Below are 27439 nucleotides of genomic sequence, written 5' to 3' on the forward strand. Positions count from 1 at the left end.
ATTAAGAGTTGGGTATTCTGCTGTATCTCTGTCGATTGTCTTTCTGTCTTCGGTGAGCTGAATTATAATCGACAGTCGGCTGTTCTTGTTACGTTTCTGGGGTGGAATCTCATTTCCTACGCTCTGAATACTTTCTGTAATTTTCTTACCGAGTTAATTTACTTCTACGAGCGTCAGTATACTGTTGGACCAAATGTCTCAGATGAAGTTTGCTGAAACGACACATTGTGTTACACTAACTCATCCGCTCTTGGAAAAGTGTTCTTCCTTATCATTTATGATCGCTTCAGGTCAAACGTCAAGGTCGCTAAAAACTAGCCTGTGGTCGCTTTCGGTATCCAGTCTACTGAGAACTGACACATCTTTCCAGTACTGTCTTTTTGTCAGTGTGGATGAAGTCTGTTTCATTTTTGGTTTGACCATCAGGGCAATTCTATGCCCATTTCTGTTGGATGTCCTTCTTACAGAAGAGATTTACACACTAGAGATTTTCGACTGTAAGATATTTTAGCATAGGTTCACCTCTGTCCTGACCCATAGTTACCAATGTTCATTGATTTCTTTTACTCTATTTTTATTATCTTTTTGTTATCATCCAGTTCAATGGTCTCAGAATCTTTTGCTTTAGCGATATGTACGTTCCATCTGCTCTTCATGAGAATTGCTGGCCTGAGCGAAAATCTGGATGACCTATATGGGAAATTTGCTGTTCGATTTCAGGACAATATATGTCATTCCACGAGGAACGGAAACTATTTTGTGTATGAATTCTTTGATATTCCTGTTAACTAGAATTTCGTAAGATGACATGACCTGATAGAAGGATCTCACTTTTTTCTCCTTGTAAGCGTGTCTTACAGATATTCAGGATGTCATATTTGACGTTTCGCAGTTCTTTTTCTAGTCTCTCAATGCCTTCGGCTTTTCTCATGTTGTAAGTGGCTGCTCTTATTTGTTTATTCTTTCTTCTCAATCTTTTGCCTTCCCCAGAATCCTTAACGCAGACTGATGAATCATTAGTGTGTGATCCTGAGTATTTCTCTCGACTTTGCGATATTTTCATTTGAGGATCCGAAGTCATCATTGGATTTTATGGAAGGTGATTGAATTCTGAAATACCGTGCTTGCAGGGGAGTTTGTGAGTTAATATTCTGACGACGCTGACAAGGGGAACAAATGCTTTTCGTAGTCGTTCGTAAACTGGGGAACAGCCGCTACCTCTCCATACTACTTTTATATCATCTCTAAAAGCAGGGATGAATCTTCCGCCAGTTCCGTCGTACCGATGATCTTCATCTCCATGTTCACTGCGTTAAGGTCTTTACCGTTATCCTAGCAAGAGGCCCTCACGAGGTACTATCACTTGGGTCAGGTGAAGCAACTTTTTTTTTAGCGGTCTCAAGCCCGGTTGATAAAGTTACAGTATCACTTTCTAACATCAAAAAGTGTTCCTATTCGATAATTCCAAGATAATCTTTGCATTAGTTCGCCTTACTTCAGATGTAAGAGATAGAGCTGCCATCGAACAGTATTCGACGTGCGATCACTTTCCTTCATCCGACGTATGAGAGCAGATGCACCCATCCACCTATGACAAGACATTTTGACAGGACATTAGAATCTCGGCGCCAAACGAAGAGGGGCAATGCTGAGACTCTCGACTAGCATTCGGGAAGACGACGGTTCGAATTCCCACCCGGCCCCCTAGAGCTAAGTCTCCCGTGGTTCCCTACACCTCTAAAGGGAAGCAACTACATGGACGGTTTGTCTGGAAAGTACATGACCGAGTTCTCGTTTCATCCTTCTCCAGTCCGAGAATATGCTCCATCTGTAATGACGACGACGTGACACGTGACACCTTAATGGCCTTCCGTCTTCTTTTCCTTCCTTCTTTTGAACCAATGGGCGAGATGCCATTTTTTCACTTAAGCGAGGCATTGTCGGAGGGGAAGTCGTGACGTATGTCAGAACAAACCTTCGGAACAACTGATATTTCGTGTGATTTGGAGAAATGCGATACACTTACCATGTGCTGAAAGTCGCGGCCGTTAGAGACGGAACACAAACTAGACTCAAACAACTGTGGGAAAAAACGTCACCGTGTCTTTGGTCATGGAACAATCCCCAGCATTCACTTGAAGTGGTTTTTGGCTACAGGATAACGAGCTCTTAATCACAATACCACCTCATTCAGCTGATGTGGTTCAGTGTGAATGACCAGGGTCGAGAGGACTGGCCTCCAACTTACTGAATAGTATGAGTGACGTTCTGTTGAACAGCAAATTTCACGAATGCAACGGTTCACGGTCGCTTCTACAAGTACAAATTGACACCAAAGATCAGAACAGAAATTCTTCCACGAATACCTCCTGCATTCAGTGCCACTCGTCTTTCCGTTAAACACTCTTTATCAACTGTTACTCGGACAAAACATTTAATACGTTATCCCGTAAGAAATCGTGTCATTAATGTCTCCCCGATGTACTATGGCGCACATTTCGTTCCTGGAATATCTAGACTTTTTTATCCCAGTAATGTCATCTGGTATGTATTTTCGCTTTCCAGCTAAATTGTATTATCCAAGTCCGTTGCGTTTATATTGTGAGATGCTGCCGTCAAACTTTTCTCGGTGCTGGATATCACTGTGAGAAAATGTCATACGTCTAACCTTTCGATTCAGAGAATTACTTCAGTCGTTAATGAACTGTAGATAAAACAGAAATGTCTGGCTCTGTTAATCTCCACTGACGCTCTGCTATCAGCCACACTGTGCTGTGGCCTTTTTGATAACAGGGACGTCGCCACCACATTCAATGAATACTTATTCGAGCATATGTTTACAGTTAATCAATTTTAACGTAGATTAAGGTTAATGTAAATATAAACGCCACCAATCCTGTAACCGGTCAGTTTGTAGCTTTATTTGCCTGGGAAACTCTGTTCTTATTATAAATTAATTGTCAGTTCGTGTATCATGGTGACAAGAGTAACCTTGATACACAGAATAATGGAATCCTACAGTGGTGACAAATCAAAAACAAACACCCTGAGGCTATAAAGTCCTTTAAAAAACTAAGGCAATAGTCCCAAATGAACGAATTTTATTTGTGCATCACACAGGTTGTGTACTACAAATTACCACAAGCTCATGTACGTGCGAATAGTGTTTGAAACAATTACACTATCCTCTACCGCCATTTACAGCAACAAGACAAGTCCAAGACGGTGACAAGCGTCTGTCACAGAAATATGTGAAATTGCATTGAGATATACTTCTATTGTCTAAGGGATACTGTCAGTAAGGCCATTCATGTAGCATTCATCTTCTGTGGAACACAGGACAGCTGATCGTGCTAGCCAGACATATGAACGATAGCTAGTTGCGTACTGGGCGCTGAGACACTTATTATCCAAAACTTACATTCCATAGAAAAATGAATGTAATCTGTTTCACCGGCGACGTTTGGATTAAAAGACATTACTGTATGGTTATTTCAGTTAGTTTTGTAGTCAGAAGTGTTATTGTTGTCGTTGTGGTCTTCAGTTCAGATACTGGTTTGATGCAGCTCTCCATGCTGCTCTATCCTGTGCAAGCTTCTTCATCTCCCAGTACTTACTGCAACCTACATCCTTCTGAATCTGCTTAGCGTATTCATTTCTTGGTCTCCCTCTACGATTTTTACCCTCCACGCTGCCCTCCAATGCTAAATTTGTGATCCCTTGATGCCTCTGAACATGTCCGTCCTACCAATTGATCCCTTCTTCTAGTCAAGTTGTGCCACAAGCTTTTCTTCTCCCCAGTTCTCTTCAATAACTCCTCATTAGTTATGTGGTGTACTCATCAAATCTTCAGCATTCTTCTGTAGCACCACATTTCGAAAGCTTCTATTCTCTTCTTGTCCAAACTATTTATCGTCCATGTTTCACTTCCATACATGGCTTCATTCCGTACAAATAGTTTCAGAAATGACTTCCTGACACTTAAATCTATACTCGATGTTAACAAATTTCTCTTCTTTAGAAACGCTTTCCTTGCCATTGCCAGTCTACATTTCATATCCTCTCTACTTCGACCATCATTAGTTATTTTGCTCCCCAAATAGCAAAACTTATTTACTACTTTAAATGTCTAATTTCCTAATCTAATTACCTCAGCATCACCCGACTTAATTCGACTACATTCCATTACACTCGTTTTGCTTTTGTTGATGTTCATCTTATATCCTCCTTTCAAGACATCGTCCATTCCATCCAACTGCTCTTCCAGGTCCTTTGCTGTCTCTGACAGAATTACAATGTCATCGGCGAACCTCAATGTTTTTATTTCTTCTCCATGGAATTTAATTCCTACTCCAAATTTTTCTTTTGTTTCGTTTACTGCTTGCTCAATAACAGATTGAATAACATCGGGGATAGGCTACGACCCTGTCTCACTCCCTTCCCAACCACTGCTTCCGTTTCATGCCCCTCGACTCTTCTAACCGCCATCTAGTTTCTGTACAAATTGTAAATAGCCTTTCGCTCCCTGTATTTTACCCCTGCCACCTTCAGAATTTGAAGGAGAGTATTCCAGACAACATTGTCAAAAGCTTTCTCTAAGTCTACAAATGCAAGAAACTTAGTTTTTCCTTTCCTTAATCTATCTTCTAAGATAAGTCGTAGGGTCAGTATTGCCTCACGTGTTCCGACATTTCTACGAAATCCAAACTGATCTTCCCTGAGGTCGGCTTCTACCAGTTTTTCCATTCGTCTGTAAAGAATTCTGTTAGTATTTTGCAGCCGTGACTTATTAACCTGACAGTTCGGTAATTTTCACACCTGTCAACGCCTACTTTCTTTGGGATTGGAATTATTACATTCTTCTTGAAGTCTGAGGGTATTTCGCCTGTCCCATACATCTGCTCACTAGATGGTAGAGTTTTGTTAGGCCTGGCTCTCCCAAGGCTGTCAGGAGTCCAAATGTTGTCTACTCCCGGGGTCTTGTTTCGACTTAGGCCTTTCAGTGCTCTGTCAAACTCTTCACGCAGTATCATATCTCCCATTTCATCTTCATCTACATTCTCTTCCGCTTCCATAATATTTTCCTCTAGTGCATCGCTCTTGTATAGACCCTCTATATACTCCTTCCACTTTTCTGCTTTCCCTTCTTTGCTTAGAACTGGGTTTCCACCTGAGCTCTTGATATTCATACAAGTGGTTCTCTTTTCTCCAAAGATCTCTTTAATTTTCCTGTAAGCAGTATCTATCTTACCCCTAGTGATATACACCTCTACATCCTTACATTTGTCCTGTAGCCATTCCTGCTTAGACATTTTGCACTTCCTGTCGATTGATTTTTGAGACGTTTGTATTCCTTTTTGCCTGCTTCGTTTACTGCGTTTTTATATTTTCTCCTTTCATCAATTAAATTCAATATATCTTCTGTTACCCAAGGATTTCTACTAGCCCTCGTCTTTTTACCTACATGATCCTCTGCTACCTTCACTATTTCATCTCTCAAAGCTACCCATTCTTCTTCTACTGTATTTCTTGCCCCCATTCTTGTCAGTCGTTCCCTAATGGTCTCCCTGATACTCTCTACAACCTCTGGTTCTGTCAGTTTGTAGAGGTCCCATCTCTTTAAATTCCCACCTTTTTGCAGTTTCTTCAGTTTTAATCTACAGTTCATGACCAATAGATTGCGGTCAGCGTCCACATCTGCCCTTGGAAATGACTTACAACTTAAAACCTGGTTCCTAAATCTCTGTCTAACCATTATATAATCTATCTGAAACTTTCTAGTATCTGCAGGCCTCTTCCACGTATACAACCTTCTTTCATGATTCTTGAACCAAGTGTTAGCTATGATTAAGTTATGCTCTGTGTAAAATTCTACCAGGCAGCTTCCTCTTTCATTCCTTACCCCTATTATATATTCACCTACTACGTTTCCTTCTCTCCCTTTTCCTGCTACCGAATTCCAGTCACCAATGACTATTAAATTTTCGTGTCCCTTCACGATCTGAATAATTTCTTTTATCTCATCATACATTTCATCAATCTCTTCGTCATCTGCGGAGCTAGATGGCATGTAAACTTGTACTAATGTGGTAGGTGCGGGCTTCGTATCTATCTTGACCACAATAATGCTGTCACTATGCTGTTTGTAGTAGCTTACCCGCATTCCTATTTTTTTATTCATTATCAAGCCTACTCCTGCATTACCCCTATTTGTTTTTGTATTTATAACCCTGCATTCACCTGACCAAAAGTCTTGTTCCTTCTGCCACCGAACTTCACAAATTCCCACTATATCCAACTTTGGCCTATCCATTTCTCTTTTTAAATTTGCTAACCTACCTGCCCCAGTAAGGGATCTGACATTCCATGCTCCGATCCGTAGAACGCGTTTTCTTTCTCCTGATAACGTCCTCCTGAGTAGTCCCCGCCCGGAGATCTGAATGGGGGACTATTTTACCTCCGGAATATTATACCCAAGAGAACGCCATCATCATTTAACCATACAGTAAAGCTGCATGCCCTCGGGAAAAATTACAGCTGTAGTTTCCCCTTGTTTTCGGCCGTTCGCAGTACCAGCACAGCAAGGCCGATTTGGTTAGTTTTACAAGGCCAGATCAGTCAATCGTCCAGACTGTTGCCCCTGCAACTACTGAAAAGGCTGCTGCCCCTCTTCAGGAACCACACGTTTGTCTGGCCTCTCAACAGACACCCCTCCGTTGTGGTTGCACCTACGGTACGACTATCTGTATCGCTGAAGCATGCAAGCCTCCCCACCAACGGCAAGGTCCATGGTTCTTGGGGGGAGGAGTCAGAAGTAACACTATGAAAACCATAATACCCGTCGTTTCGGTTTCTAGCTTTGTTTGTGACGCGACAAATGTCAGTACGTGCGTCTAATTCTCTGACACGAATTTTCGGGGAAGGCGCTACGGCAACCCGCTTTGCAAATCTTTCGTTGGGTTGCCTGTCGCAGGCGTCCCCTGTTTCGATGCGACATACTTGGCAAAGGGTTAATAATAATACTTGAAGATAGCTCAATCCACAGGTGCAGTCTCTAATTATTAGAATTCTGTATATCATTAGCAGGCTTCCCTTTAGCAGTGCAACACTGATACCATGTAACAAATTTCCAATAGTTCTATGGTAGGCTTTCGTTGGGTGCATAAGTCACAGTGATAAATGAAAGGCTTAAAGTATAAGAGAAAACTTAATTTAGGTGCATGTTTTTAAAACTAGACGTACAATCTGACATTTTTTCAGATATTCGCCTAAAATATAAGGATCGTTTCAGAGTTACACTATGCAGCACTAACAACTGGCGTCTCCACCCTTAGGGGTTAAAATGTCATCCAGACTATCAATAATCAGCCTAACGGCCATGAGAAATTTGTATTTGAGGCGAGTATCGTTCGTTTTCGATTAATCTCAAATGCAGCCACTATAAACGTGCATCCCATCTGTAACGGTCCTAGGGGTGTCTGGCCCAACAGCCACTTGACTGTGGCGTTTGCATTCACTATAAAATAGAAGCTTGAGGTGTGCTAGCTGCAAGAATATAATAAAAGTATATTATAATTGCTATATTAATCCAGAATTTATCGTATTCTGAATCTGGGCTGAAATGATTGAAGTTATCATTTACAAAATTTATTCTGAAATAGTTAATATCTTTCCATTGCACACTGAGATAAGAAATAAAACAATAATATGTCCATTTTACTCCTGATTATTTCACGGGCACTTTTCTGGGTTTTCTGGGCTTTGAGACAACACTGGCAGGCTGTCTGTAACATGTGTTCACTCTCCTTTTTTTTAAATTTATTTTATTTTAGTCATAAGTCTTCCGACTGGTTTGATGCGGCTCGCCACGTAAGTCCCTCGTGTGCCAACCTCTTCATCTCAGAGTAGCATATGCATCGAACATACTCAATTATTTATTGGATATATTCCAATCTCCGTCTTTCCCTACAGTTTTCATGCACTATAGATCCCTCAAGTACGGTAAAAATTGTTCCTTGATGTCTGTACACATGTACTATCATCCTATCCCTTCTTCCTGTCAATATTTTCAACATGTTCCTCTCCTCACAGATTCTGCCTAGAACCACCTCAATTCCTACCAGAGTTCACCTAATTTTCAACAGTCTCCTATACTACTACATGTTGCTCAGTTTCCCACAGCCACAGTCTATGGTTCACTTGCGTACTATACAGTGATCCACACATGCACTCCCAGTAAACTTCCTTTAGACAGGAACGCATTCTTTGTCCGTGAAAGCCCGCTTTTTATATCCTCTTGTTTCGTCCGTCATGTGCTATTTTACTTCCAAGGAAGCAGAGTACCTTCACTTGTCACTCTTCTTCGTGGTCCCCAGTAATGACGTTAAGTTTGCCGTTAATCTCATTTCCAGCCGTCCTCAATACTTTCTTCTCCCTTCAATTTACATTCAATACTTTTTCATGCTCATCAGACTGTTCATTTCTTTCAACAGGTCATCTCTTTCAACACGTCTCTTTCACTGAAGATAGCAATGTTATCAGCGAATCTTATCGTTGATATTCCTTCTCCCTGAATTTGAAACACATTCCTGGTGCAGTGTCTCGCGCTCCCGTGCGCCCTGTCCAGCATTGAGACGGAGTGTCACTAAGAAACTGACGTACGTTGTTGTGCCGGTGTGGTTGAGCTCCATCCTGTGGGAAAATGAAGTCATCGGAGTCCTCCTGAAGCCGTGGAAAAAGCCAGTTCTGCAGCATCTGAAGGTACCTCAACGCTGGATAGGGCACACGGGACGCCGAGACATTGCCTCGCATTCTTGCCCTCCAGGATTGCCAGACATGGGTCCAAGCGATTTTTTCTTGTGGGGATATGTGGAGGAAAGTGTGTTCATTTCCCCTTTACCTCGTGTTATAGAAGTGAAGAACAGCACATCAGCCGCAATAACTTGTGTAAAAGCAGATACAGTGGGTAAAGTTCATGGAGAATTTAGCTATGCTCTCGCTGGTAGACACACAGAGAATTTGCAATAGCGTAGCTAAAATTTTAAGATTTTGTGAGAATTTTTTAATTCGTTCCATATTTGTAATATGTTTTTATCAATAAATATGGACTTTTGAAATGACGTCGTTCTTTCTTAAAAACACTGCATACTCGTATATATCACAGTGCGTAAATTGAACTGTAAGGACGAAAGTCTTTATGTCTCTCTTATACCCTTTCTAACCCGAGCACTTCGCTTTTGATATAGCTTACTCTTTGTTCCTGTACATACTGTATGTTACCTGTCTTTCCCTATAACTTAAACCCAATTCCCTAAGAATCAGAATATCTTGTATCATTTTACATTATCAAACGCTTTTTCTAGCTCGACAAATGCTATAAACGAGGTATCCACCAATCAATAACAGCAACTCTCCAAACGAAAAACAGGATAAAGAAGATATACGATGATCTTAAAACTATGTTGTTGTTGCTGCGGTCCTCATACCGAAGACTAGTTTAATGCAGCTCTCAACCCTAGTCTCTCCTGTGCAAGCTTATTCATCTCTGCATAACTACTGCAACCTACATCAATTTTAACTTCTTTACTGTATTCAAGCCTTGGTCACCCTCTAGAATTTTTATTTCCCAATCTCTCTCCATTGCCAAAGTAACGGCCTGTTGATGCCTCAGGATGTAGGCTATAAACCTATCTCTTCTTTTAGTCAAGTAGTGCATACATTTGCTTTTTCCCCAGTTCGATTCAGTACGTACTCATTACTTATGCAATCTACTCATCTAATCTTCAGCATTTCCCTGTAGCGCCACAGTTGAAGAGCTGTTTGTCGCCGACGTTTGACTTGTTAGCTCCATGTAGTTCCGAGAAATACCTTCAGAAAACACTTCCTAACATTTAAATTTATATTCAATATCAACAAAATTTTTTTTCTTTATCAGAAATGATTTTCGTGCAATTGCCAATCTGCATTTTATATCCGCTCTACTTCGGCCATTGTCACTTAATTCGCTGCCCAAAACTCATCCACTACTTTTAGTGTCTCATTTTCTAATCTAATTCTCTCAACTTCAACTGATCAGGCGGCTACATTCAATTACACTTTTTTTAAATTTTTTTTATCCATTCCGTACGACTACTCTTCCAAAGAAATTGCCGTCTCTGAAAGAATTATAGTGTCGTAGGCCTGTGTGTCCTCGGGAAATTAACGGCTGTGGTTTATCTTCCTTACAGCCGTTCGCAGTACCAAGATAGTAGGGCCATATTGTCTAATTTTAGAAGTCCTGGTTAATTAATCATCCTGATTGTTTCCCCTGCAACTACTGAAAAGGCTGCTAACCCTCTTCAGGAACCGTATGTTAATCTGGTCTCTTCAAAAATGCTCCCCGATGTGGTTATACCTAAGGTATCGCTGAATCTATCGTTGAGACACGCAGGACATCCCACCGAGGCAAGGCCCATGTTTCGCACGGATAAATTATTCTATAACCTGTAATAAATTCTGTCCGACGACAAAGAATTAACCCTTACCTAAGTTGATATTTATACGATACATTCTTCAGTAATGTTAATGCTCCAAATATACCTGGTGTTTATAATTAAAATGCAGCTACTCACAGAGATCCTGTGTGGGCTGTAGTAACTGTGTGACAGCGAAACTTGGGCCGCGCGGAGTGGCCGCCAAGTTTGAGGCGCCATGCCACGGATTGCGCAGCCCCTCCCGCCGGAGGTTCGAGTCTTCCCTAGGGCATACGTGTCTGTGTTGTTCTTAGCATGAGTTAGTTTGCGTTAGTTTAAGTAATGAGTAAGTCTAGGGACCGATGACCTCAGCAGTTGGTCCCTTAGGAATTCACACATACACACGCACGCGCAGCGAAACGTAGTAGGTATTCTAATTGCGTTAATGCGGAACCGGTTTACGCTGGAAAAAACTAGATCCAAATTGGGCCACCAGGTGCAAATCTGATGGAGTGAATGCAAGAAAGACCTGTAGAAATATTACCATACGTCATAAATTAGGTATGGGACTTGGAAGAAACGATCAAACGATCGAACAAGTGAGAAAGGCATATTGTTGACTTTGTTGTCAAACGCCGGTTAGACAATTTGTTTAATATGAGTACCGGAGACGTCGACGAGATGCTGCTTCCGTAAAATGGCGTGATCAACGGTCACCCACAGTAGTTCAAACGGAATCTGAGCTACGTGTTCCTGGATACTGGCCTTCTGATCAAGTAGAACACTGGTGCCGCGCGGGTTTAGCCGAGCGGTCTTAGGCGCTGCAGTCATGGACTGTGCGGCTGATCCCGCCGGAGGTTCGAGTCCTCCCTCGGACATGGGTGTGTGTGTTTGTCCTTAGGATAATTTAGGTTAAGTAGTGTGTAAGCTTAGGGACTGATGACCTTAGCAGTTAAGTCCCATAAGATTTCACACACATTTGAACATTTTTCTGAACACTGGTAAAAGAGTTCTTTTATATATCACCGTAACCAAGGCTCACACGGACATAGATCAGGTGATCTTGCAGGCCATGCATCTGGAAAACCTCTGGATGTAACACGTTTGTGAAGGGATGCATTAACCAGATGTTGCACTTCAAATGGTTCAAATGGTTCTAAGCACTATGGGACTTAACATCTGAGGTCATCAGTCCCCTAGACTTAACTACTTAAACCTAACTAACCTAAGGACATCACACACATCCATGCCCGAGGCAGGATTCGAACCTGCGGCCGTAGCAGCTGTGCGGTTCCAGATTGAAGCGCCTAGAACCGCTCTGCCACAACGGGTACTGGACGAAAACAGTGCTTTCCAGACAGTTGCGCTCTTCCAAGGCAGGAATCACAGAATACTGCACAGGGAGGTCTCGATAACGTGCAGACGACACGGTGGACCTAACAGGCCCTCTGGGAGTATTGTCGTCTAACAATAAAGGTGCTTGTGAATCCACATTACACAGTCACATATTGCTAGTGACAGCACGCTCTTCGTGCATAACACACGGCTTAAAGGTGTCCCAAATTCGGCAGTTCTGTTGTAAGTAGGCTGTTTATGTTTTCTTATTGGCAACGTTACATAGCGCTCTGTGTGAGAATCACTGGCTGTGCTGTGTGCAGTCTGTGGCTGGTTTGCATTGTTGTCTGCCATTGTAGTGTTGGGCAGCGGCAGCTGGATGTGAACAGCGCGTAGCGTTGGCAGTTGGAGGTGAGCCGCTAGCAGTGGTGGATGTGGGGAGAGAGATGGCGGAGTTTTGTAATTTGTCATGAACTGCTATATATATTATGACTATTAAGGTAAATACATTGTTTGTTCTCTATTAATATCTTTCATTTGCTAACCACCCCTATCAGTAGTTAGTGCCTTCCGTAGTTTGAATCTTTTATTTAGCTGGCAGTAGTGGTGCTCGCTGTATTGCAGTAGTTCGAGTAATGAAGATTTTTGTGAGGTAAGTGATTTCTGAAAGGTATAGTTTAATGTTACTCAGGGCCATTCTTTTGCAGGGATCTTTGAAAGTCAGATTGCGTTGCGCTAAAAAATATTGTGTGTCAGTTTCAGCACAGTCCTGTATAAATTATTCTAAGGGGACGTTCCATATGTCGACCCTTAGCCGAGGATACCTCACTGGAATCTTCTGATTTTTTCTTGTAGTTTGTGTAATTAATGTAGATATTGTTTATTGCTAGCGCGTAATTGTAGAGAGAATCTCCTTTATAGTTGAAGCCTCTCATTGTTGTACAGTAAAACAGTTGTGGCATGCATGTAGATTTGCACCAAGTATTTCGCTGCTGCGCTTGCAATTAACGAGATATTATTTTCAGTGCTATGTTAATGTGTTCTCTTATTTTTGCTCTTCAAATTGTGCTTTTCTGTGTTATCGTGTGAAATATTGTGACAATAATGGCGTGCGAAAAACGTAACACTAGGCTCCAAAGTAAACTGAGAAATAATAGTGACGACGAGCGTAGCTTGCCGGCACCACTGTGTAATGAATTAACAGACGTTCAAAGTAGTAATTTGGTAACTGTGCATAGGGAAATGGAGCGGGCTGCAAACAATGGCATAGACAGTGAAACAGGTAGTGAACAGGGAAGCATTATCGATCGATCGCTCGGCAACAGCTTGCCTCAGGAATCCGAAATGACAGGACACAATTTTGCAAATACTGTAGATTCAGGTTTTGCGTCCTTACCGTTTTCTCATATGAGTCAAGACACATTTTCCGCTTGTCAAAATGTGAATGTTGCCGGTGCAAATTCACTGCCTAAAAGCACTGAGGAACATGTTTCAGACACCAGTGCATTGTTATTACAATTAATGCAACAAATGGGACAAAAGCTTGAAAAGTTAGACACAATGGAACAAAATCAGAGACAAACACAGCAACAGTTAGACACAATGGAACAAAATCAGAGACAAACACAGCAACAGTTAGACACAGTGGAACAAAATCTTAAAAAGTTAGACACAATGGAACAAAATCTTCAAAAGTTAGACACGACGCTTGAACAAACACGTGAAGATTTAACTACTGAGTTACATAACATCGAATCGAAATGTCAAAAAGTCTGTAATGACGTAAAAACACAAATTTGTGAGCATTTCCAACCTATTTTTTCGCGTCATGAAAATGCATTACAGAATCACGAAGCAGCCATAAAAGAACTGCTAACTATTGTTCATGAAAATCACGACATCTTGCAAGCTAAAATTGACTCAGTTGCATATACCGATTCGGTTACGCAACTTGCAAAAACTCAAGAAAACTTAAAGGACACAGTAGATACGATTTCAACACAAATGGACACTCTGAAACTTGGTTCAGAAAAACACACTGAGGAAATAAGTACACTATCGGAGAAAGTAGCCAAACTTTCGGATCAGTTCACTAACTTATCTGCAAAGGTAGATGATGATCTGAATGACACAAGACCTGTAGCCATCACTGACACAGAAGAGTATGAACAAATTAAGAAATTCAAACAAAATCAGAATCAAATTAATACGCAATACAAAAGAGAAATCCGGGAAGTACAAGTAATACAAAAATTTCATATTTCAGAGGACACTCACGCTCCAACACGGGAAGAGGAACTTAGAAATACGGAAAAGCCACAAAATAATAACACAGGGCATTTCGGAAATTATGAAAGAAATTGGCAAGGTGCACCGAATTTTGAGATGGAACCGCCGACATGACGTATCAATGACCGATATGCGACTCGCCGACATGATGACTTTGACTATAAGCTGTTTATTACCACACGTAAATTCAAAACATTTAAGAATTCTGTCAACGACATTCATCCACAAGCGTGGCTCCATCAATTCTCTCATTGTTTTCCTCCCAACTGGTTGTTGGAACACAGATTAGAATTTATGTGTGGCTGCTTGGAGAATGAGCCAGCTGTAAGAATGCGATCGGTCATTCACGATTGTCACAATGAAGGAGATTTATATCATGCCTTCCTCTCAGCATATTGGTCTCAAGCTACACAAGACCGAGTAAAACATAGCATCATAATGATCAAACATTTCGAACAATCTGAATTTTCCAGTCTTGTGAAATATTTTGAAGACATGTTGCACAAGAATCAGTACCTGTCAAACCCATACAGCCCCTCAGAACTCATCCGCATTTGCTTAATCAAATTACCTGAACATTTACGACATATTATTTTAGCAGGACGTTGCAAAGAAGACATTGAAGCTTTTCAGGGACTGTTACAAGAACTGGAAATTGACACTGACAATCGGGGAACGCGGAAACAGGAGCACAACAATTACAGATCACATCCGTCACAATTCCGCGATGACGGAAATAATATACGACAAGGCTATTCTTTCAACGTAAATCGTGACCGAAACAGACAGCACCCGTATAACAACCGTTGGCACAGTAGTAATAATTACAGGGAAAGATCACCTCTCCGCGGTAATGACTATCACAGAGACAATCAGAGAAACAGACAATATGGGAACCAAAATAATTATTATCAAGGGAGACAGAATAACTTTAGACACAACGGTCCAGCGCGCAGTTGCGATTCAGGGAGAAATTCTCCACCACGTGACCGACAAGAAAGAAACTATGGCATCTACCGACATGACGACAGACGGTATGATCATAACGACAGACCTGAACTGCATCAGAACTGGTGGGATTTAAACAGGGCAGGGCCCTCTCGTCACGGTGAATTTGTAGAAGTTAGGTCTCCAAATCCCAATAACGACGCGCGCCAACAAAGAGACAGACAATGACTCGCACAGCAGGCAGCCGCGTGCGCCCGCTGGCTCCGAGAAAAATAACATAAGACGCTAGCCTTGAGAAAAATTTTAGCATTCCTTACCGATGTATACAACATGATAATTGCTTTGAAGTTGAAACTCTGTGCACTAGGAAGAGTAAAGGATTTCACCACAATTCACATATAAAACCGCTTATTGAGAGATAATCTGCTTTTTAACTTTGTCTTTGCCATACAACTTTTCACTTTACATTGTTAGTATGCTTTGTCAGACTTAGAATCTGTTAACATACAACAATGTTTGAAGTTAAATATCCAATCAAGAACCAAGAGAACTTATTTAAACAGAAATTACGAATGCATTGTTATTGCGAACAGACGACACAGTGTTATTGTGTGTGTACATTCTTGCTTGTTAGTTGCACGGTTACGTAACGACTATAAGGCTTACATACTTAGAACATTTATCAGTACTGCTAATGAGATTTTAATGCAACATTTTGGTTTACTTGAAAATACATTCTGGATTTATAGTACTTTCAGTGAGATACCAGATGACACAGTGGTTAGTTTATGTGACAGCTACACGATTTTATCACGACGCTACTAATGAGTGACAATTTACAATGTTGCTTTTGCAGTGTTTCTGTTTTATATCTGCAAAGTTTTTCTGCATTATTCTGGAAAGTAAAACATGTTTTAGTAGTAACTTTAGTGGTATAGCTACAATGAGACTGCCTTTTCCGTAGCACAACAATACGTTACAGCACAGTACTTTCTTCATCATGGCAATAAGCGTAATAACTAAGATATCTATACGCAAAGCATTTCACTTTTGTGTATCATGAGGTAAGTACATTGACTTCTGCAGAACTTAGCTTGCGGAGGACGACAACTACGACACTTCCATAGAGATTATCTTACAACAAGATGCACAGTTTAACGTTACAGTACATGTATTTGAGTGATTAATTTTATACTTAAAACATTTATTTTTAAAGGTTTTTGAATTACAATGATACGAAGTTTTTCCGTGATACATTTCATTCCATTGCAATAATCTGTAACACCTGAGGGTATAATTACATTAATTCTCAGGGGGGTACACGCTTACTTTGTGTACCATGTGTTTGGCAAGCACATGGAGCCCTAGCTAATATGGTATTTGCTTATACAACTTTACACATCGATACCATATTTCTCTAACACACAAATTACACGGCTATCTGATCATTTAACTGAGAGATAAACATTTTTTTACTACGTCAGTGACACATGTTTACGCAGTTACAGAGTGGGATTACTTCACACTTACGAAATTGTATTTTTGTCTGTACTTCGTAAACTGTTCATATTTTTTCGGAACCATTGTGATACTATGAGAGCTTTGAATGATGTATTTGGTATGGGATCACGATTTTTAAGGTACATTTGAGGTAGATGACACTATTGAAATGAGTAGAGAATATTTTTTAGGGTTTGAAATTATTGGAGGAAGCTACGACGATTTTGAGAGTTGACTGAGGTGTTATGATGTTATTTTTACGACGACGATGTGTATTATGCTACTGAGGTATGTTTATGGTCAATAAGCTGATGCTATATGAGTTATTTGAGTATGCTACGTATTTATCATAATGAAATATTGAAGAATGTCTACGAATATATATATGTGTAATAAGGTAAGAAATAATGAGTAGTGGTTAGGGACTCTGATTTGTGGAAAAGGTTGTTGGAAACCAAGAATCGTACTTTGAGAGTTATGAAATGTATGTAAATGAGTGAGTGTATTACAATGCCGACAAAAATTTTTTGGACACTGTTATATCAATAGGATTTTGTTTCTACAGATTTGTATCGCAAATTCTTGACCTGTGAAATGTTTTATATGAGACTGCCACTGTAGCGGAAACTGCTGTCGTAAATATTTCGGTAAGAAAGCTAAGTGACCTTGATGTAATGCGTTGTGGCGCCCAGCTGGGCCAGCCGCCTGGAGAAAAAGCCATTAGGTGGAGAAAAAAAAAGGCCATTAACCTCACTTCTGACATTCCTTTGTAGAAAGCATCGCAAATACGACACACTCATTACTTGGAAACATATCGTACTTTCTGATATTTACTGAAATGCCTAATTAAATGACAAGAAATAGTTTGTCTACACACATGATTATGACTACTGTCTTTCTAGATGAGAGATTTTTTCTACTAACTTATGAAATGCCTAATGACTACTGAATGATGTTCTTATGCTTTACTTTGTACATAGTTGCTTATTTCATTTGATATCTAATTTCTAGCTGCACTGCAGCATTGGTGAAAATAAAATTTTATAGATGTACTAATGTAAATATTTTGTGTCTACAGATCGAGTAAATAATAATTTTTTTTCAAAAAAATGAGGGAGCACAAAACGACATTTACCTTCACAGGAACTACATTCATAATTTTTTTTCAAGTACTTGGTAATTTCTTTTGTAGAATAAATTGTGATGCATCACTCTAGTATTAAGATGTGACATAGGTATTAGACATGGCCATTTTTAGTGTACTATTTTTTTTGCTTGAGCTTTGTCATGTTTAGGTATAAGTTATTTCATTTGCTGTTGTTGGTTGCCAGGCATAGTGCTACTGAATTTCAAGTTGTGTTATTCTGCTAAGCCAGATTTATTTTTCTTGTTTGCTGCACATTGCCTCATATTAGTTGTAATGTTGAATTGCTTGGTAATTTAGATTTACTGTAGCTTGCTTTGCAAATTTCCATTTTTTTTCATTGCTGTTTGCGTTAATTGTTTTGTGCTGCTGCATTGCTTCGTCCCTTAGTTTAGCATCTGAGCTCAGTAGATTTAAGTTAGCTTAAGAGGGGTAGACTATATAAGAAACTGACTATGGAGAATAGGTAAAGAATGCGTTGCGAAGTTATATGAAAAAGATTTGGGCCAAAATGAGTATTGTACACTGAGAAATAATTATATTGAAAGAAATATGAATAGAATACAGAAAGCAGGTATAGATAGGACTTTTTGGGAATAATGATGAATGAAGGGAAATCTCCAAGAAGTAAAGGAAGTTTTGTTTGCAAAATACTGCAGTAAAACAAACCCTGTCCTTTCCTTTTGTATTATTCCGCTATATGTGTGTGTACTCTTGTGTATTTGTGTTTTTCCTGTCTTTATGTGTTTAGCTAATACGATTTATGTTGTAGAATTTTTCTAGTACTAAGCTATATTCACTATGAGAAGGAATACTGTTATCTTCAAATATAAGTTGCATTAATAATATGTTATTTTCTTTGTAAAGTTGTTTACAATTCTGTTCTATTTCAATGTTCATGTGTGAAATTAATGTTTCGAAAACTATTCTCATTATTTTATATATTTACTTATGTCATAATTCCTGTAACTCTGATGGATATGTTATTTCGATTCTTTTGTAAAGCCTGTACTACAAATGTTATCTGTATTGTTATGTTCTTTAATGATGTATTTTGTACCTTTCTAATTTTATTTTCATGTTGTAAATTTATAATTGTATAGACACCAGTTCTTCAAATTAAGTATCATTTCACTGCACACGTTTCTGTTGGTCATAGTATATGGACAATATGTGAGAAGTAGGGACTGTTAGTGTTTGCATGTGTGTTAATAATTCTGCAAGGGACTGGATAACAGCATTGCTGGTTCTAAGGACAATTCCAAAAACTTTGTGAGTGCACAAGTGGTGGTTATGGACTTGCTATATTATCCGCAAGACTCTTCAGTGGTGATTCTGCACCTGCACAGTCACAACAGATGGCTGCTGGCCATCTCTACAAGGACTACAGTGGGTCTGCATCTTTGATGACCCACCAATACCATTATTTCTACAAGGACTACAGTGGGTCTACACCCTTGCTGACTCACCAATACCATTATTTCTACAAGGACTACAGTGGGTCTATACCCTTGATGACTCACCAATACCATTATTTCTACAAGGACTACAGTGGGTCTACATCCTTGCTGACTCACCAATACCATTATTTCTACAAGGACTGCAGTGGGTCTGCGCCTCTGGTGGCCCACCAATATCGTAATCTCTACCAGGACTACAGTGGGTCTGCTCTGTGATGACCTACCAATACTCTTCAAAACTTCGATTGACTCTGCTGTGGGTTTGCTCTGTTGTGGCCCATTACCTGTCTGCATGTCAAGAGTCAGCACTGTCTTTCCATTGGGAGGACAACACTGCTTCTTCAAGACAGCATGGAAATCCACTACTTCTGTGTGCATTTTCTTTTACTGCTCAGACTTTGAGAAAAACACTGCTATTCTACTGTGATGTACGATTAGGACTGTCTTTATAGACTGTGAGAAAATTTTAGCTTTTGACCAACATTGTATCAATAAGTGTGTGGATTTGGTATCTTTGTTATTGTAATTATGAAAAATTTTATCAAATCATTGTTGGTCAAAGCCCAAAACAATTTGTAAAATTTTTTGTGGGGAGCATGGGGGCTATGTAAGTAGGCTGTTTATGTTTTCTTATTGGCAACGTTACATAGCCCTCTGTGTGAGAATCACTGGCTGTGCTGTGTGCAGTCTGTGGCTGGTTTGCATTGTTGTCTGCCATTGTAGTGTTGGGCAGCGGCAGCTGGATGTGAACAGCGCGTAGCGTTGGCAGTTGGAGGTGAGCCGCCAGCAGTGGTGGATGTGGGGAGAGAGATGGCGGAGTTTTGTAATTTGTCATGAACTGCTATATATATTATGACTATTAAGGTAAATACATTGTTTGTTCTCTATTAATATCTTTCATTTGCTAACTATCCCTATCAGTAGTTAGTGCCTTCCGTAGTTTGAATCTTTTATTTAACTGGCAGTAGTGGTGCTCGCTGTATTGCAGTAGTTCGAGTAATGAAGATTTTTGTGAGGTAAGTGATTTCTGAAAGGTATAGTTTAATGTTACTCAGGGCCATTCTCTTGCAGGGATCTTTGAAAGTCAGATTGCGTTGCGCTAAAAAATATTGTGTGTCAGTTTCAGCACAGTCCTGTATAATTGTTCAAAGGGGACGTTTCACTGTGTACTCATTGCACCCTGTAAATGTGCCACCTCACTCCACCGAGTACTGCCCAACAGCTCACACTGCAACTTCCGTGAGTAGCTGCTCTTTAATTATAACTACCCGGTGCATTTAAAAAGTCGTAGGATTCCAGTTCAGAAGATTTTTAAAAAATATAGGAGGGTAGGAGGACCAATTGCTGGTCTCACAGAGATGAGAAAATGTCGGAAGCTGCAGCGCAAAGTCTCGGGCGTCGCCCTGTTGAAGGCGAGTGACATAATAGCATCGGCAGGCGGCTCGCGGCTCGCGGCTTGTGGCGCTCCGGCGGACAGACACCTGCTACCGAGCCGCGCATGCGCGCAGGCGACCGCCGGCTGCGGCCTGCCCACGCCTCGCGCGCAGTAGCCTGTAGCCTCCGGAGCGGCGCAGTAGGGCTGTCGACGCTCCCGCGGGTCGCAAGTGGCCGGACACATTCCACAGCGATACGGTGCGGCGCGCTAATTGGCCTATCGTGACAGCCGCTCCCATTACGTCATGCTCGTGTAGCCTCCGCCTACAGTGCAAAGCGACATGGTAAGTTTTTCGACACTCGTGCGTGATAATCTGTGAACTGTTATCCGGCAGAAAGAAGTGCAGCAAAGGCGTCATATGAAAGAGCCTACCATACGTCATTTGTCGATGAGCCAATACGATTCTTGGTGAAGCCGAATACTGTACACGGCAAAATAAGCGTGGAATTTTAGAAACTATGTTCGAATTTTATGTGTGTTTAGAACAGCAGAGTCAGTCACTTTTGTTTTCTGTTGTTTTGTTGTTTATTAACATAATTTTCACGTGTGTAAATAACCGGTTTTCAGCTAACGCATGCGTTGATGCATAAATTCCTGTAGCAGATCGTGCTAATAACCGTTCAGCCGCGAGAAAACGGGAAGTGCGGGCAGCTGGTGATCTGAGCTAATGTTGACGAGAAAAAAAAGGTAAAAGAAAAGGATACATATCTGTGCATTTAAGTGAAACAATGACGCGTAGGTTTCTGAAGTCTATCTGTTTTTACTTTCCTCGCATGTGTTCAGATTTTTAATACCACTTCATTTTTCTCTGATGGAAAGAAATGGTTCAAATGGCTCTGAGCACTACGGGACTTAACGTCTGAGGTCATCAGTCCCCTAGATTTAGAACTACTTAAACCTGACTAACCTAAGGACATCACACAGTTCCATGCCCGGGGCAAGATTCGAACCTGCGACTGTAGCAGTAGCGTGGTTCCAGACTGAAGTGTTATCGAAAGGCAATGTACTTGTTGAACATAAGTTGTATCAAAGGTTGCTTCACTCGTCCGAAAATGAGTTGTTATCCACTCCAAACTAGTCCTTTTTTTTAATAAACAATATAGGAAATTTAAAAAAATATATTTTACAGTCATGACGTTCTGTAGAAATCCAAAATGGGTGAAATTGTGCTCTTATTACAATATTATTTTCCTAAACTTGAAGTCATGAAGTATTTTATGCCGGTGGTGCCCCACATCTCGTAAATATTTGAGTTTATAGAGTGCACTCGACACAAGAGGCTGAAACTTGAATATGACGTTCTGCTGGCATTGTTTAACTATATTAACGCATTTTACTATTAACTGTACTCAATGACACAGGAGAATTTTTGGTACCGTAATAAGAACGAAATGTGATTCCCTCAAAGGTTAAATTCTGTTTTTCTTTTTAATTTGCTATAAAGTTTCTGTTTTGTTTCATTTGCAATAAAATTTGAATCAGTATACAAGTGTACGCGACAATTCATTCTGTAGCACTCTGAATACTAACGAAAAGTTCTGAATACGCTGCCTCTGGGTCGCCCGTGAAATGCAATTTGAGCGGGTGACCGGGTTCTTGGAAATGTTTGTCGATTTCCATTAGAGAAACTGCGGTTTATGGAGAATTTCACATCTTATTACAGCTAAACCGGGAGAAATGCAGCAGCGTTCAATATTATCGGTAGTTCTCCGCGCTGTTCTGCACGCTTTGTTCTCAGTGACCGGCGAAGTAAAGCAAACGCTAAATAGTGGAAGCATAATACATTGTTAATGAGAGGCAATTCCAGAAGCGTAAGTACTCATTGTATATTGCACCATCAGGTAGTGGCTAACTAAACGGAAAAGAAACAATTTAAACTACGCGCATTAATACGATTTTCTGCAGACAATATCTTTAGCTTGGTAGTGAGCTGCGGCCGCACATTCGTTAACAAACTAGACCTGCATTCGGGAGGAGCAGGGTTTAGACTTCTGTATATTTCCTGAGATGGTTCCTACGGTGAGGCCGCGCCAGATTACCCTCCATCTTTGTCCAACCCGTCGTTTCTAGCGTCATCTAATCTCCCTTCCGTTCTTCCTGTAGTCTGGTTGCAATCCTATTTCACCGAGGTCTTTGTCTCTTGTATTCAGTCACTACATACGTGAAAGGACACCTGATTTGCATACTTTGATCCAAGGAAACATCTACCAGCAATGCAAAATGAGTGGGGAGCTAGTTTCAGGAAGGAAAGTGTTTGGTGTCTCGAGTAGCACAATCCTGGTGAATATCTGTGACGTGCAAACCAGTCAACAGACTGTTGAGAGCAGTAATATTTAATTACAATTGGAATGTCGCTGATGCATATTTCACGGCACAAGAAGATACATTCTTTACTGTTGCTGTAGCATGTCCGCACTTAGAATTCATGTCATCAGGGAAACCAGTTGAGAACATCTCAAGTAGCCTACGGCATAAGACGATCACAATATTAACTGGAGTAGTAACTTGTATCGATTTGTCGAATCATTTTACTTTCTTAAAAAAAGTAAAACTTAAGTTGCATGGATTACAGTCAATAATCGTCTACCTGATACCCTCTGCATCTTGGGTGAAACCTAACCACAGAACGGAGACAAAAGCTATTGGCCTGTCAATTAGTATTTTAGATAAAGAATGCGATTAATTTTCGGCACTTCCTTATTAAGGCAAAACTTCGTCCAACTTTCGCCTAGTTGCTAAAATTTTGTAACTAAAGAACTGACTCTAAGAGGTAAGAACACATACACGCTTACATTCATTGGGCAGAAAACGTTTTCCAGACACAGACTGCTTTAAATGTGGAATTGAAGTCAGACCTTATGATGAACGAAATGGATGTTCCAACAAGACATGGTTAAGTCTCTCAGCTATCAGCTCTCCATAGAACCTTCGTAACAAGCAGAATAGTCCCAAGAATTGTTTCTTTTGCAAGAGAGCCGTCTTCTCACAAACTGTTCACTTATTTCCTCCAGCAGACTTCCGTAATATTCGCCAGTCATTAATTTACTCTTTCCGAGGTAATCGATAAGAAGGATTAGTACGATTACAAGAGCATTCAAGCTACGGCAGGTTGCGTGAATCATAACACTTCACCACACTGGCTGTCATTGAATGGATCAAAAGTTCCCTGTATTCTGTTTCTGATATTGCGTGGTTTCAACTGAGGAGGCATTGCACTTATACATTCAAAACTGATTTCACAGCCGAAACTGTTATGTAATAGAAAGAGAGTAAAGCCCCAACACATCCAGTGCACCCATTTACATCATCGCCTCACAGCCAGAACTTTCCTGTAATAGAAAGAATATAAAGTTTTACATCTACTGGTAGTCAACGTGGTAAAATATTATCCATACAATAGGAAGAACCTGATTTGCAAAGGAAACGGTGGCCATTACGCTCGCAGCATGTAACAACGACGTCGCCTTGTTGTAACCGGAGCTTCTGTCTTCCAGCTGCTGCTTCGACTAATGGCTCGTTTCTGGCATGAAGTTATGGATGGACACCTCATCCACACTCAGAAATCAACATACGAATAACGACAGGAAAATTAAGTGACATAGCGTTTACACAACTGCTTTTCGTGATCATATGACAAAACTGCAACGGTCTTGTAGAAAGTTTCCTCATCACTAATTTTTTCTGCATCGTCCAACACACGACAGCGCACTTTCTCGTTGTTTTCATCAGCTGTGGGCCGTAATTTATATTAATCATCTCCGAGAAAAATACTATACCGAACACCGTTCCATCCATTTCAAAGAAACAAACACGACTAGTTTGAAAATTTGAATGAACTACACTATTACGAAGATCGAGTTGACATCTTAACTTCAGTTACAACGCAACATATAACCAAATAACAAGACTAAATTTTTGTGAAAGCTTTATGAACGATGAGTGGCTCATTTGTTACAAAGAACCAAAAGCATATGCGAATACGTATATTGTGGCAATGTTTGTAAAGTGTCCAGTGTCGTTGTTTTAGATAAGACATCACTTCGCGATAGAAACGAAAGATATATCAATGTAGTCGGTGCTCCTGCACCAAAATATGGGAAATCAATTCCATCTGCCTGTGTCGTTACAAGGTATTTTTGTACTGAATACGTTACAAAGGGATCAAAACCAGCTGACAAACACTACGCCAATCTTCTGACGACTGTGGATTCTGAAAGTTGAAAATCCTTTTTCATCGGGGCATGCAGCTGCCAAAAACAGCTCTCTGCAAATAGGAAACGGGTTTGTTTTAACGCTGCCTTGTCGTAGAAGACACAGAATTGATTATTCACCTCGTCCTCCCTCGCGCCAAATTCCAAGTGGCGCAGGGTCAAACACGCGGGCACATCAGTTGGAAAAACAGCCAAGACTTTTAAAACAATGCTTGAATTCGATACAGGTAAAATTTGAATGGCTGATATACTTCATTTGGACTTGCGTTACCTAAAAATCATATTTTGTATTACTGGTAATGCGCTATGTTTAAAACTGAACCACAGATTTTTTCCATTGACATGAATCTCAACTTTCGTTCTTTTTTGTAAAATGTGATTGGTCATAGAGGGTGTTTAACGAAACTGAAATATATTCCTACAGGAGGTACTAATGATCAAAACTAGAGGAAAAGTTCATACAGCTGGCTCCATTTGGAATGCGTCGTACGCATTGGTGACACGTGCCTGTAACGTCTGCACAATGTCGTTGGGTTTGACACACACCAATGCGTTTAAATGTCTCCATAGAAATTTTGTGATAATTTTCTATGGGACCAAATTGCTGAGGTCATCGGTCCCTAGGCTTACAGACCACATGGCTATCCCCTTAGAAATCCAGCGGGTCCGGTGAACGGGGCAGGCCACGCTACTGGGCCACCTAAACCAGTGAGTCGCCCATGCAACGTCGCACAATCCGTAAAAAATGAAGTGGTGTCCCGTCGCACACGAACCGCTGTCGCTGTCTTTCTACAAGGATAAACTTCTCCAGTAGCGCTGGTAATTCATCACACAGAAACCGGCGATACACAGATCTGTTTGGTAAATTGTTTGACCATATGAGTGTGTCACCGACAATTCCTGCTCTTACATTGATGCGTATTGTGGCAGTTTACCAAACTATCTCTTGCGAATCCTGCCTCATTTACAAATAAAAGCCGCGCGGAGTGGCCGCGTGGTTAGAGGCGCCAAGTCACGGATTGCGTGGCCCCTCCCGCCTGAGGTTCGAGTCCTCCCTCGGACCTGGGTGTGTCTGTTGTCCTTAGCGTAAGTTAGTTTAATTAGTTTAAATAATGCGTAAGTCTAGGTTCAAATGGCTCTGAGCACTATGGGACTTAACTTCTGAGGTCATCAGTCCCCTAGAATTTAGAACTACTTAAACCTAACTAACATAAGGGCATCACACGCATCCATGCCCGAGGCACGATTCGTACCTGGGACCGTAGAAGTCGCGCGGTTCCAGACGGTAAGTCTAGGGACCGATGACCTCAGCAGTTTGGTCCCATTGGAATTCACATGCATTTGAACATTTACAAGTAAAATTCAGACTGTGGAATGCAGAAGTTCAATGGCTCCTAAGTCAAGAGACAGCGGTTACCGGACATATAACTATAGAAACTATTGTTGTAGTTTGAGCAGTAATACCTTTAGCACTATGTGAGTCTTTTTAATCACTGTTTATCATGATGAATAATTTGAATTCAGTTCTTTTGAGTTTTTATTCTTATCATTATAAATGATAAAACATATGCAGTTGAGTAACAAACCTTAATAGTTACTAGAATGAAATTTTCACGCTGGAGCAAAGTGTGCGCTAATATGAAACTTTCCGGTAGATTAAGACTGTGGGCCGAACCGAGGCTCGAAATTGGGATCTTTGTCCTTCTTGAGCAAGTGCTCTATCGACTGAGCTCCCAAAGGACGACTCCCGACCTGTCCTGACAGCTTTTCTTCAGCCAGTACCTCATCGCCTTCCTTCCAAACTTCGCAAGAGCTTCTAATAATTTTCGTGTATGCAGCCGGATCCTGTCGACATTTTGCCACGATATATCGGCCCAGAGACATCCGGCCATCTTCAGGTGAGTAGATAACTACTAAATTGCTCAGGTTCATTCATGGCATTTATGCCGAATCTCGCGCATGCGAAATATGCTGGCGTCTTTCAGCGCGCGCTTCAGGTTAACACATTCGCGGAACATCCGAGTTGTATGTGCTGCCCTCGGTAGTGGAAGTGAGAGATGGTCTAATCACTGAATATCGAATGACCCCGTCGATGAGCACATTTCGCATGAGCGAGATTCGGCATAAATACCGTGAATGCACCTGGGCTCTTCAGTAGTTGTCTGTTCACATGAAGATGGCCGGACGTCTCAGGGCCGGAATACCGAGGCAGAAAGTCAGCGGGATCCGGCTGCACATCCTAATTATTAGAAGAAGAAATTCGCCAGGAAAATTTAAGAAGTTACATCTTCACAGAAGCTCTCCTGCGAAACTTAAGGGATTAGCACATCAGGAAGAAAGGACGTTGCGGAGACGTGGCTTAGCCGTGTGAGGGTGGGTCTTGAGTCGTGCTTGGGTAGCTCAGTCGGTAGAGCACTTTCCCACGAAAGGTAAAGGTTCCGAGTTTGAGTCTCAGTCCGGCACACAGTTTTAAACAGCCAGGAAGTTTCACCTTAAAAGTTGAGCATAGATTTTTAATTCGAAAGTTGCTCTGAAATGTTGTTTTTGTGAGTTAATTGTCACAAAACGTGACAAGACGTTCAGCCTATGGATTCACAACGCTTTCAGCCTATAGGTTTACAGATGCTAAGTGCGACTCTGGCCACCGGCCGTTGTGATCGAGAGGT

The 27439-nt window shown here is 40.9% G+C and overlaps 1 protein-coding gene across 3 annotated transcripts in view; it reads left to right on the forward strand.

Annotated features, from left to right (window-relative positions):
• The window catches only part of LOC124595978 (ras-like GTP-binding protein RhoL), a 353938-nt gene that overhangs the window by 72007 nt on the left and 254492 nt on the right, over positions 1 to 27439 (forward strand). For 2 of the 3 annotated variants that reach the window (XM_047134921.1, XM_047134922.1), the window contains exon 1: positions 20685 to 20845. The exons of the other annotated variant lie outside the window; for it this stretch is intronic. In XM_047134921.1, the coding sequence (XP_046990877.1) occupies positions 20843 to 20845 (3 nt within the window). In that variant the 5' untranslated portion in view covers positions 20685 to 20842. Of the gene's footprint in view, positions 1 to 20684; positions 20846 to 27439 lie in introns of those variants that run through there. 3 annotated transcript variants of the gene reach the window in all.

The sequence above is a fragment of the Schistocerca americana genome, chromosome 2 (assembly GCF_021461395.2).
Source record: "Schistocerca americana isolate TAMUIC-IGC-003095 chromosome 2, iqSchAmer2.1, whole genome shotgun sequence".
In the NCBI taxonomy this organism is placed as follows: Eukaryota; Metazoa; Arthropoda; class Insecta; order Orthoptera; family Acrididae; genus Schistocerca; species Schistocerca americana.